At 36.7% G+C, this 14,003-nt stretch overlaps 1 protein-coding gene across 2 annotated transcripts; it reads left to right on the plus strand.

Moving 5' to 3' along the window:
- The first annotated feature begins 264 nt into the window (after positions 1–264).
- Positions 265–11,651, plus strand: LOC107670845 (pantothenate kinase 1-like). 2 transcript variants are annotated; one of them, XM_016463621.1, is made up of 7 exons: positions 265–845; positions 4,611–4,963; positions 6,029–6,282; positions 8,743–8,919; positions 9,465–9,588; positions 10,144–10,269; positions 10,752–11,651. In XM_016463621.1, the coding sequence occupies exons 1-7, from the start codon at positions 620–622 to the stop codon at positions 10,809–10,811; spliced, it is 1,320 nt and encodes a 439-aa protein (XP_016319107.1). In that variant the 5' UTR covers positions 265–619; the 3' UTR covers positions 10,812–11,651. The 2 variants fall into 2 exon arrangements, with proteins under 2 accessions (XP_016319107.1, XP_016319109.1); XM_016463623.1 differs by lacking the exon at positions 265–845 and adding an exon at positions 1,777–2,211.
- The last annotated feature ends 2,352 nt before the right edge of the window (positions 11,652–14,003 follow it).

Here is a 14,003-nt window from a genome sequence, read left to right on the forward strand (position 1 = left end):
ACATTCATGCAGAGAGAACTCGCTTTCAATGGCTACTCATTCAAATAATTCATTTGAAACGATAGATAGATAGATAGATAGATAGATAGATAGATAGACTGTTATCAACACAGCACAAGAGTGGCGCAGACGAACATGCCGTACACCCTCATACCGCGCAGACAAAAGGGAGACATTTAAAGACATTCTGGGATAACTTGTGAGGAAAGATCGTTCTGTACTTTGATCTATTGTTAGCGATGATGGGCTGGGCTGTAAAACTGGTTCGTGGAGCCATTCTGGTGACGTCACGAGCCGGGTGTTTGACGGGGGTGGCTGCCGCAGCGCCAGGACTGGAGACTGGAAATATGACCGACAATGACCTCGACCACAGCCTGTGTTAGTGTTTTACTCTCATCGTTTAGGATTCGACACTTGTAAACACGCGATTTTATCATCGCTGCTGCTGTTTTTAGATTAAATCCGTGCATTTGGCGTAGGTCATTAGCCACGAGCCTTGTCTTATCTTATCTCGAGAGCGCGACACATCCAGCGCGTGTCTGTCTGTGTGTGCTTTGAGGCTCGCCTCCAACCTTATTACCGGAGCCGTGCGCTGTAGGCTTTTGCTGTGCATTGAAATATGGATAAGGCCAAATCAGTGATGGATCAGAAAGGATCGGGTCCTTGCTGCACAAACGGCATGCACAAGCCACTCCGGCGACAGCTGAGCAACGGGAGCTGTAGCCCGTTCGGTCCGACGGACGATATTCACCGCCATCTTCACCACGACCCTCAAACCAACGGGTCCCCGGCGAAGAGGTGTCGGCTGCGGAGGCGAATGGAGTCAGCGAGGAAAAACCGACCGCGTAAGTTTATAGTCAGACAACTTCAGAGTTCAGCATATAATATTTGTACGTTTGATTTCAACAGTGTCTGATAAGCAGTAATGCCCTAAGATACACTGGTAAGGACGTGTTCATGTCAATGTTTAACACATTATTGCGAGAGTAATGGTTTACACTGGCCGTTTGTTAGGGTTAAAAAAATTTTTTGCCAGTGTAATGGCACAATATATATATTTGCCCTAATTGTTGGGGCAGTAACTGGCATTGAAAAATATATGTGCGAATTCATTTCTTGTAAGGTATTTTAAAGTGTCGTATCGACTTCAGACCTCACAGTTTTACCTCAGGTAACGTTAACCTTAATAACGATTTTTGAACGAGTCCAAAGTAGGGTTCAGAATCTTGAGGAATTTATCGATTCTTTAATTAAGTACTTTTGAGTAGAAAGAAATGAAAATTTGATTTAATTTACTGTTGCCAAAATTGTGAGGTAACGTTAACGTTAATTACAAATTTCCAGAGAACACGTAGGTTTATAAAGTTCATGCAAAAGGAGTTGACAGATTTTTAGATAAAACACTATATTTGGATCATAATAATCTGCGGTTCATTAAGTCAGATAAATCAGTAACTCTTATGACTGATTCATAAGTATTTTGTTTTGTTTCACTAAAAAGAACCGAGTCATTTGTCCGGGAATCGGACTACACTGGACGCACAGTATGTTTTTGATTCACTAAAAAGAACCGACCCATAAGAGTCATTGGTTCAGAAATCGGACTACACCGGTCTCGTATGTTTTACGCTGTAGATTCAGTAGCAAACACTGTCAGATTGGTTTAATACGGCGTTCCGTTCGTATCAGCAAAGGATGGCATTCCAGTTTTTTAACGCTTCTCGAACGTACACGAAAATTATTCACTTCTGGCTTAAAAATGCATTCCCAATCCTAGTAGTGTCTTCATTTCTGTGTCTGGCTTGTGTTCCGAAGAGTGTCTTTTGTTTTGAGGAAACCTTTGAGACTGTTCTTCTCGCTCTCTGATTGGTCGTTGTGAAGTCAGGAGGTGTGCAGAAACCGCTCCTGATGGAAAGGCTCGACGCGTTTCGACCAATCAGCGCTTGACTTTTGTCTTCGCGTGGCCGCTTTAAAGGGCTAGACAGAAACGCCCCCACCCTCCACTATACAGAATTTCTCCGTTTTTACTCACTTTTGCAAAGCGACGCTAAGAATTCAGTTTTTAGAGTGCAGTTATAATGCATTACAAGCCAAACTAGACTATTAATTGCGTATTGCCTGTAGGCTCTCCTGCTGTTTGAGCGTTTTTGTTTGCACCTGAATATATTAGGATTACCAGCAAGATGAAGTTGAAGTGTTCAAGGAAGCCAGGTAAGACATCACCTCATTCTTGCAACATACTCTGGTGACACTGTAAATGGTTTTGATTTTTTTTCTTTGGTATTTACTAAAGTGCAAAAAATGTTGTAAAACAAAGTGTCTTGATGCAGAAAAATGAATGCTTAATATAGCGTTCACACAGTTGAGTGAGTCTTTAGTTGTGTCAGACTGCATGCCAGGCCAGCTTGTCAACATTCCTCTGCCCCAGCCATGTTTTGTGTGTGTGTGGTAGAGTAGCATATTAACCATAGATTAAAAAATATATATATATATTTCTATCCCTGTATTGTGAAAGACTTCTATGACCTGACAGTTTACATTTATTCATTTAGCAGACACCTTTATCCAAAATGACAAATGAAAAATACAACAAGCAATTTATTATAAGGAGGCAATAACACAAGAAGTACTGACAACATAAAGTTGTTGTCACATTGTCCAGAATAGCACCAGCTAGAAGAAGGAGGGATATAAGAATAGTAAAAACATGGAAAAAGAAGTGTGAATTGTTATTTAATCAAAACAGCAGGATGTAGTTAAGTGCAAAGTTTTGGACTGTCACAGGGTTTTGTTCTTATGTTCTTTTCAGTGGTTTTGTTCAGATTCACACACCACAAGCACACAAAGTGGATAGGCATTGAATATTTGTAAATATAAAAAACTATTATTATATTAGATTAGATTATTATATTTAAATTTATGTATATGAATATTTTGACTGCTTTTGCAGTACGTTATACTGAGTGATTGTAGGTCTGACATTAATGTTGAATTTGGTGATGGCAATGTTTCTTCTGTTCTAGTTTGATGGGTGTTTCAGGTGCTCAGTGGTCTTCATTCTTGCTCTTTTGCACAATCCCCTTTTCTTTCACATGGACACTCACTTGCCTGCCAGTTTCTCTCTGTCAGCCCCTCTCCTTCTCGTTGGTCACATTCTCTCTCGCCACTTCTTTGCCTTTCTCAGCCCCTCACATGGACACGCTTGCCTGCCAAGAGAAGTAAACAGACCTTTCACCCACATGGGCTGTTTGATGTCATTATGTCACACCACTGTCACACCCCCTGTTCACCTGCTGCTTCTGGCTCAGGTCATTCAGGTCAATGAAGAAGCAACATGGTTTCATTCCTGGCTACAATGTTCCTCTGCGTTTTTCACTTCAAATAACATTAATTTTCCCTGTGTTTTTTAAAACTATGGAAGCAAAGCACGTGCATATTCATTTAGATGGGCTCTCATCCACTTGATTTGCATTCTCTGAAATGAGAGTGACGTCCAAAATAACCCTCCCAGCATACGTCAACATCTATATTAGTGGAGGACAGAAGTGTGAGGGTCATTTGAGATGATGTTGTAGCAGAGAGCGTTCTGGTTGCAGACAAGTCACCTGTGCAGTAAAAGCTGACAGTGTTTTTATACCTGGAAGGTCAGATTGATCTGCGTGTACGAGGCTATTCAAGTTCAGATCTGTGTCCCTGACCTGCCCTAATTCTTCCAGTTTTCACTGGGGTCAGTCCAGTGAATGTCTGATGTAAGAGTCATATCAGTAATGATGTACCAATTATTTGATAAGACTTTGCCCCTGCTGCTTGTTAGATGCTGATCTGTATTTCAGGTCAAATTTGATATTTCTGTGTACTGATATGTATTTAATTATAGAAACAGACCTGTGCATCTGTGTGAACGTTTGTACTGGTTCTGCTGTCTTAGTGTGTATCTGTCTGTTTCTCACCTGCTTAGCGTCCTGGAACATGGTAACTGCCTGACTTCATTAGATGCTGCAGTGTTGCTTGGGGCAAGCAAGTCTCTGCCTCTCTTTAGCCAACCTGCTTGCAATGTTTGGATTAGCTTACTTGCTTTTAAGAGTTTGGGGTCGGTAAGATTTTTTTGGAGTCTCTTATGCCCACCAAGGCTAAATTTATTTGTTCAAAAATACAATAAAAACAGTAATATTATGAAATATTACTACAATTTAAAATAAGTGTTTTCTATTTTAATATAGTTTTAAATGTAATTTATTCCTGTGATGCAAAACTGAATTTTTTTAGCAACCATTACTCCAGTCTTGAGTGCCACATGATCTTTCAGAAAACATTTATTTTTAATATCAATGTTGTGGAAGCAATGGTGCATTTTTTTTAGAATTCTTTGCTGAACAGAATGTACAAAAGAACATCATTCTTTGTGAGAAAAAAATCTTTTGAACAGTAGCATACATACTACAAAAATATGGTCAAGTTGTTGTTCTTATGTTTTAACTCACCTTTCATTATTTATTGTGTACTTGAGGGTTCTTTAGAAGATTTTATTTGCCAATCCAGTTTATCTACTGTCTTATCTTTGGAACACAACTTATACAATCATGTTGATCAGTCTCTTTATCTCTTTCTAGCCTTTCCATGGTTTGGAATGGACATCGGTGGTACTTTAGTAAAGCTTGTTTACTTTGAGCCAAAAGACATCACTGCAGAAGAGGAGCAGGAGGAGGTGGAGAATCTGAAGAGCATACGCAGGTACCTCACCTCCAACACGGCCTATGGCAAAACCGGTGTCCGTGATGTACACCTGGAGCTACACAACCTGACAATCTGCGGTCGCACAGGGAACCTGCACTTTATCCGCTTCCCCACCGCTGCCATGCACAGATTCATCCAGATGGGCAGAGATAAACACTTCTCCAGCCTGCATACCACACTGTGCGCCACTGGTGGCGGGGCATACAAGTTTGAGAATGATTTCAGAACGGTAAGGAGATGTACCACAGCATGGCTTTCAAACTGGTTTGACAGTAAAATCAAATGGTTAATATACAGCAGTGTGGAGTAGTATTTTGGACCAGTGAGATTTCACAGTTACATTACGTCACGATAAAGAAGTGTGTGTGTATGTGTATGTGTGTGTGTGTGTGTGTGTGTGTGTGTGGGTGTGTGGGTGGGGACAAAAACAAACCTGTGTGTGTGTGTGTATAAATACTAAATACTATACTATTTTTATTTATTTAAAATTAAATAGCCTATTGTTCAAAAGCTTGTGGTTTTGTAAGCCTTTAATATTTTTGAAAGCAGTCTCTTATGCTCCCCAAGGCTGCATTTACTCAATCCAAAAAACAGTAATAATGTGAAATTATTACATAAAAAAACAAAACAAAACAGTTTTCTGTATTTTAGAAAATATTTGTAAAATTCAAAAATGTAATTTATTAAATTGTATTAATTCTTTTTTTAATTTAATTTATTAAATGTGATGGCAAAGCTGAATTTTCAGCAGTCATTATTCCAGTCTTTAATGTCACATGAGCCTTCAGAAATCTATAAGATATGCTGATTTAGCGCTTAATATTACTGAAAACAGTAATATTTTTGTGGAAGCCGTGATAAACATATTTTCAAAAGATCAGCATTTATTTGAAATGGAAATCTTTTGTAAAAATGCAGAAGTATATAATGACATTTTATTAATTTTATTAAAGTATTAATTTCATTAAAATCTTACTGACACCAAAACTTTAGTATATATTATATATCTTGTTTTTATTTATTTATTATTTTTTAATCAAGACAGATTTACATTTATTGCTTGTTGCTTTATTGTGTTTAGGACACAGTGTTACTTTTAAACTGACCTGTAAAAAATAGGTCTTGGTTTGGTAATAAAGTCCAAACTGCTCAAAGGAAAGGCTAAGCATCAAATTTTTTTCATTAATAAAAGTATGTTCAAGAAAAAAAATCTGGAAATATGTTTAAGGGAATGAAACTTGTACATTCAGAGCAATGAGTAGTCATGAATCCTTCTTTTTTTTTTTCTTTGTAGATGGCAGACCTAGAGCTGCTGAAGTTGGATGAGCTTGATTGCTTAATCCAGGGGCTGCTGTACATAGACTCTGTCAGTTTTAACGGTCATCCTGAGTGCTATTACTTTGAGAACCCCTCCGACACACAGAACTGCATCAAGAGACCCTGTAGTCTTGACAACCTTTTTCCCATGTTGCTGGTCAACATTGGCTCGGGCGTCAGCATTCTGGCAGTCTATGCAAAAGATGATTACAAAAGAGTGACCGGCACCAGGTCAGCACAGCTGAGCAACATGCACCATATAGAAGAAACCTACAAATAGGAGTGACAGTATCATGGCCAGACTTTGCCCAGGCCCATTTAAACTAGTTTATTAACATTTACATTGATTTGGCAGATTCTAAAGCAATTTCGAGTGCATTACACTCTCAATAACTAAAGTATGTGATAAAATTAGTATTTTGTTTCCAAAATAAATTCACATAGGGATGTTTTATTGTTGATAATTGCTAAAAAAAAAAAAAAATGTATCAAATAACAAGCTAAAAGTTCAAAGTACTGGTTGTAATTTACAGTTATTCTACTGAAAACAAAAAAAGCTATTTGCTTATTCTGTATTTTCTATGAGCAACTTTTGCTGAGATCCATCCATGCCATGGAGCTTTTATCTTAAAATTTCCCTCTCCAGCATGAAATATGAGTTTACATTTGCCATTTGCTAACCACATGAACTTGATTGTTTCCTTGTCTATCATGGACACAGAATCAAAAGCCTATTAGAAGCACAAGAACACACAATCACCTCCTGCTGTGTTCATTTTTCCCTTTGAAACATGAGATTGAGTCATCTTCAGATGATAACAAATATGATTGACAACAGAGTAGGTTGTGAAGTTCACTGTCAGTTGAAAGATGAGCATTTTAAATGTGGTTGTGCCAGAATGGAACAGCCTTTCTGCCGTGATTGACAGATGGGAGGATGTTTGTCAGCAGTAGTCAAAGCTGATCTGCAAATCTGTCACACTTGCAGGAGGATCAGGAGCTATTACTCCCATTTTACAAACCCCTGTGTGTATTTCCCTGTCAATTTGATCCTGTTCAGTTTAGTAATTTCTACCACATTCATGTCAAAAGTTTGGAATAATTCAGATGATTTAATGTTTTTATGCTCACCAAAGCTGCATTTGTTTGATTAAAATACTATAAAATCAGTAATAGTGTGAAATATTGTTACACATCAAAGTACGTTTTTTTTTTTTACTATTTTTTCTATTTTAATATATTTTAAAATGTAATTTAGTCCTTTGATGACAGCACTGAATTTTCACCAGCCATTACCCCAGTCTTCAGTGTCACATGACCCATGATGGTTCTTCTTATTATCAATATTGAAAACAGCTTTTGCTGCTTTGATAACAAATAAACATTTTTTTCAAAAGAACAGCATTTATTTGAAATGGGATTTTTTTGTAACATTGTAAATGTCTTTACTGTAATTTTTGATCTTTACTGTAACTTAATACGTCCTTGATGAATAAAAATATTATTACTTTATCTTACTTACCCCAAACTTTTGAATAGCAGTTCACAGCTTCCAAAGAAATATTAAGCAGCACAACTGTTTAAAATATTGATAATAAGAAATGTATCTTCAGCATCAAATCAGCATATTAGAATGATTTCTGAAGGATCATGTGACACTGAAGACTGGAGTAATGGCTGCTGAAAATTCAGGAATAAATAGCATTTTAAAATATATAAAAATAGAAAACAATTATTTTAAATTCAAAGTATTTTTAATCAAATAAAGGCAGCATTGGTGAGAATAAGAGACTTTTCAAAAACATAAAATCTTAATTATTCCAAACTTTTTGTAGAGTATGTGTAATATGTAGACCAGTGTTTCTCAACTGGTGGGTCACTGAGTGTACGGCCAAAGAAACGACATCAACAACAAAAAATGTAATTCTAAATGTTTTTCTGATGCGAGACTTTTATTTTAAAAGATGTGCATGAAAGCTGTTGACACTTCTGTCAGATACAGTTTAAGTAAAGAGTGTCTGAGAAAAGTGCGCTGTCAGTAGCCTACCGATAAATCACATAACTGGTACTGCGTGTGTTAGCTGGGAAGGATTTGCATGAAGGTATGATGATATTCATTCTATTCTGGAGCTGTTTCCATGTTTCATTAACAGTTCATGTTAGTGTATATTCACCATGGTAGCTGTTGTTTCCAGAACCCAAAAATACCATGTTGTTTTCACTTTGTGTCATTTTGTATATGTTTAAATGACTGTGGTGGCCCAACTTAATTGTATTAACAAAAACAAGTTTGGGACTATTTAATAGCCTTACCTTATAGAATGTTTATTCAGTATTAGTCATATTCTTAACAGTCTTAACTTAAATTTTTGTGAAATAAATTAGCTTCGTTTTTGTTTTAACAAATTATATATATATATATGGGTCGCAGCTTGATGACCATGGGGAAAATGTGGGTCCCAAGGCCAAACCAGTTGAGAACCACTGATGTAGACGTTGCTTTGTGTCGCACTGACCCCAACACTTGTTACTTGTCTCCTTGTAAGCTGACCTGTTTGTGACCTTGGCCATAGGCACGTAGTTTAAATTGTGGTCACAAGGTCAAATTGTATGCATGTATGAATGCCCGTGTGCACTTCAAATGTGGCCTGTAGCCATGTTTTGACTCTAAATGTTTTTTGCTCTCTTTAGTCTTGGTGGAGGGACGTTTTTGGGGCTCTGCTGCCTGTTGACGGGTTGTGAGACGTTTGAAGAGGCCCTTGAAATGGCCAGCAAAGGGGACAGCACCAACGTGGACAAACTGGTGAAGGACATCTATGGAGGAGACTACCAGCGCTTCGGCCTACAAGGGTCTGCGGTGGCTTCAAGGTACAAAAGACACTCAGTGTTTGTGTGCGTGGTGTCGGATGACAAAGATCCACAAATGAAATGTGATGCTGCTGAGCTGTATTTATGGGGTCTTGCGTGTAGGCTTTTCTGTTTCATGTGACACAAACGCATGAGATCCCACTTTCTTTAAATGGCTATTTGAATTTACACTGCAGTTTAAAAGTTTGCTATCATTTGCTTTTTGCTTTTTTTTTTTTTAAAGAAATTAATACTTTTATTCAGCACAGATGCATTTAATTGATTTAATCAGGACATTAGAGACATTTATAACCTTATAAATGATTGTATGTATTTATGTATTATTTATACATTTTAATCTTATTTATTTTACTGGTTATTTTTATCACAACCGCACAATCTACACTGATTTAGATGCATAGTCTATAGTAATTGTACAGTAAATTATAGGAGTGACATGGGACTGTTGCATTATCCAGCCCTATGTTATTATGCAACAAGTAGACAAACAGGTCTTTTTCTGAGTGTCTGATAGGTACATAATATGTGCTTGTTTTTTATTATAGCTTTGGGCACATGATGAGCAAAGAGAAGAGGGAGAGTATTTCCAAAGAGGACTTGGCCCGAGCCACGCTCGTCACAATTACAAACAACATTGGCTCCATCGCACGCATGTGTGCAGTTAATGAGGTGTGTGTGTGTGTGTGTGTGTGTGTGTGTGTGTGTGTGCATCTGCGTGCAGTCACCAGCAGCTCTGAGCATCTGTCTGGCCACTCTGGGCTTCTCTACAGTGTTGCCTTGTAGCCTGGTGATCAAGCAGCATTGTACAGGGCTTTCAGGGTGTACAGAACATCATCAGAGCAGAAACTCCCAACAATATGCAGAGAATACATGGTATCACATTAGCTACTATCTATGACAAGATGATGGTGGCAAATGCTTTAAATTTTACCAAAAACACCAATTTGAGCACCTCCTATAAAAAGTCCATAAAAGGAATTGCTTGTGCTGGGACTCCCCCTGGTGGTCCTGCAGGAAACAAACTAATTTAAACAGACTCATGAAATTTACGCCTGCAGCAAGAATGTAACACTCAGCACTCAGTTTAACTAATTAAATAGTGTTTAAATCTGTTCTGTAGATTCTGTAGATTTTCTTCCAAAATGAGTGTGGAAATGTGAAAAACATCCACGAATTCTATCTGGGCTTGGTCATGCTGAGTGATGTTTCTGTTTTGTCCTGTAGAAAATCGAACGGGTTGTTTTTGTGGGGAACTTTCTGCGTATAAACACTGTGTCGACAAAGCTTCTTGCCTATGCTATGGACTTCTGGTCCAAGGGCCAGCTGAGGGCCCTTTTTCTGGAACATGAGGTAATTCTCTCTGTTTTAATAATTAATTTTTAATCTGTTGCATTTATTTTCACTCAAAATGAAATGCACTATATTTAAAAAGATTGAGGTCTGTAAAATTTGTTAATGTTTTTCATTAAAAACATCCCACAAAGTCTCTCATGCTCACCCAGGCTGCATTTATTTAATCAATAATACAGTGAAAACCGTAATATCATGAAATACTATTAAAATTTAAAATATCTTTTCTATTTTAATGTATTTTAAAATGTAATTTATTTATGTGATGGCAAAGCTGAATTTTCAGTCGTCATTACTCCACTTCCCAGTATCATTCTAATATGCCAATATAGAAATATTTTTCATTATTATTAATGTTGAATAAAATAATACTGGACCCAAACTTTTGACGTAGTGTATAATAGTGAAAATTCTCAGAATAATTTATCTTGTATAGTGGTAGTACACGTATGTTTATATGTACACTTAAATGTGTGTTTCAGGGATACTTTGGCGCTGTCGGTGCTTTTCTAGAACTGCTGAAGTCGTCTGATGATGCATAAAAGAAAGAAATCATCATCTCTGATCCAGAAACTACTTTAAGACTTGCACACAGAAGCTCCAACAGGAATACTGGGAACACTGGGAAATTTAAATGAAGCCATTATACTAATTAACCTGTAAATAACCCTTAAAATAAGATTCTAAACAATATTTTTATGAGTAACTTAGTCTCCCTCAGACTGCCAACTGTAACGTAACCTTATTGCTAATTTGTTTTCTGGTTGTTTTTGTTGTTGTTTTCATTTTGTAATGTTTGTAAATATCATTGTGAGAGTTTATTGATGGCCAAAACCTGCTCTGTTAAAGTTTCGCTATTCTTGTCATGCCCACCAGGTGGTTTCTGTTTTAGGTCTGGTTAAATGATGGACCTTTTAAGAGTTTTTTTGCGTTAAACTGCTGTTCAAACCCAAAATGATGTCTGACACACTATTCTAGTTAATTGTTAAGCCTCAGGTGCTATGTTAGATGTGTGCCGACTGACAGGGATCCTCGTAGTAAGGAAAAGACACTGGTCTCTATACAGCATAGAGCAACCTTTTTTGCGGTTGCCTCTCCTTTCACTCTTCCTCTTCACTACAGTTAAGAGTTCTCCATGCATTTATGCATGAAAGTAATTTTAAACGGGAATCTATTCACTCTTGGAATTATATCAGAATAGTTGAACTTTTTAAAGATATATTTACACTGATTCACATGAAGCCTTTACTTATAAAAGAATACACAGAAAGCTCAGGGTGTCACTTGTATTTTTGAGAGGGAATTCTGTGGGACCAAGTGGCCAATTTGACAGACACTTCAGATAGAAAGCTCCCCTAACATCCCATATTTTTTGTCTTCTTTGTCCAGCTTTGCCTTTTTTTCATCCTGCCTTTTCCCATACTTTTTCCTATCTAAACCAAAGCTACTTCTGTCATCTTTTTCTGGATGCACACAGTTATATGCATATACCCCCTCTTTGGTTGCCTTCCTCTTATCTAGAATGGTACTAAGAGTACTTGAAGTAGCCGTGCGATGACAAAACAGAAAGATTAAGTCACTATGACAGCAGTTACCCACAACCCCCGTTGCTTAGTATTTTTAAATCTCAAACCTGTTTAGACAGTTCTAAGACTCAGCCATTGTGTTTCCATTGTAGTGCCAAAGTGAGACCGGGAGGAGTCAAACCATTCCTGCTTTGCCAGGCCATGTACCACATTACTTCTCCTAAAAGTTGCCTAGCATTAAGAGTATTTCTAAGATCATTCTAAGTCCAATATCGTATGTCATTGAAAATATAAACACCACTCCCTTACTAGTTAACTCTGTTGTTCTATTCTCCTTGCTGTCTTTCTTGCCTTCTTTGTGATTGATCTGTTCTTTTAACCTCTGTGGCTGTTTTTAGGTTGTGTTTTCATTTTATTTAATTTTTTTTTTTACTTTTATTACATTTTTGTTATTTCTGTCATTTTAACTGAGATTTCCTGGGTAACTTAAACTTCAAATCTGATTTATTTTTTTTTTTTCATAAAATCAAACAATTAAAAAATTGTTTGGTTAAAAATGTTGTATACCTTTATAATATTTAATTATGGCTTTGGTTGGCCTTGAATATTTTGAATTAAATTATTTAACAGCATATTTTGGGTACAAAATTTGATGGTCATTGTGTGATTTGATTTTAAATTTGTTAATGTTATTATTTTTGTTATTACTGGATTTTTTTTAATGAAAATTATCCGGTTTTAAACCCCTCATTCTAGATTAGGATGCTCTTTTTGTTTGTATACCAAACAGTGTATCAATATGAGAGTTGTATGCTGTATGGATGATTAACATTGATAGGGATTGTACATTTATGTTAGTAAGATGCAAGTATGAGCATGTTTTTTTAAGTGTTCAAGCCTGTGTAATTGCACTGCACAATTCTATACTTAAAGCTGTCATTCATTGTGCATTAGACCACAAAAAACAGCTGCATGTTTTGCAAACATTGGTAAGGTTTGAAGTAACTTTTGTTGTCATACCAGTAAGCAACAAAACCAGCTGCCAGTTACAGCAATTTTGTTTGGTAAAGAAACAACGCACAGACCTTACAGTTTAAAAGCTGTATTAGTCTATATCATAGACGGTTGTACTAATACAAATCCTTAGGTATCATTTTAATGCATATGGTTCTCTTCCTCTGAAAGGTGACCTTTCACTCCTGACTTTACTTGCTATGCAGTAAAGTCAGTTGCGCTGAATGTTGTTGGCTAAAAGCAGCTTGGTTAAGAGAGAGTTCGAAACTAGCTGCTCGTGTCCTGTCTGCCTTTTTTGTCAGTAACACTTATAAAGAGAGAAAAGGGGCTTTTGAAACATTATTGTTCTTTTTCTGTATCTGGGTGTTTTCTTTTAATTCCTACTGACATTTTTAAACATTATCCTTTGAGTTGCTTGTTTGATGCTACTTTAATGGATACTTTCTGCTGTTATATTCGATTGTACAAACATGTAAATATTCCTGTCTTTGTTTTTCACCTCTCAGATGTCATTAAAGCCACACTGTTGAAATTTGTGGCTTTAAGAAAATATGAGAGATTTGATGTCTGTGTGATTCACTGGGTTTAATTGGATGCTATTATGCAAGAACATTTTAAAGAATAATAAAGTTAAAATGTTATTATTTACGATTTTGTGTTTTATTATTTTACGATTTTGTCTTAACACGTTGATAATGCAAATGTAGGGTAGCCTAGGCTACTTACTAAACTGAACATGAGAAAGGGAACGAGGACAAAAATGTTAGGTACAATTGAACCATTCATTACCTCTTAAAACTTACTAGATAAATGCTTTTCAAAAGCAAATGAGTGGCTCACCTTGCCCCCTAGGGTAATATGCATAGGCAAACCGCTGTTCTCCTGTTATCTCCTGACTGGCCTCCTTAAAGCTATAGCTTGAACCCTAAGAACTCAAAACAAACGGTGGGGGTGGGGTCTTAAAAGTACATATTCTTTTTACATATCAATATATGTCTCGGTTTTGAATTTTCAAACACTTAAGTAATCACAAAAGTTAGTTTACAAGACATTTTGGGCTTGTATTTTTCAGACATAGGCTGAATTATTTTGCTGAGGAGTAGGCTACAGTAGTACTTTTTAGGGTCATCATCGGACAAAACTAAAACTATTATTGATTTAGATAGGTTTTACATTTTAAATATACCTTAAGGA

The sequence above is a fragment of the Sinocyclocheilus anshuiensis genome, unplaced genomic scaffold (assembly GCF_001515605.1).
Source record: "Sinocyclocheilus anshuiensis isolate Anshui unplaced genomic scaffold, SAMN03320099.WGS_v1.1 scaffold784, whole genome shotgun sequence".
Classification (NCBI taxonomy): Eukaryota; Metazoa; Chordata; class Actinopteri; order Cypriniformes; family Cyprinidae; genus Sinocyclocheilus; species Sinocyclocheilus anshuiensis.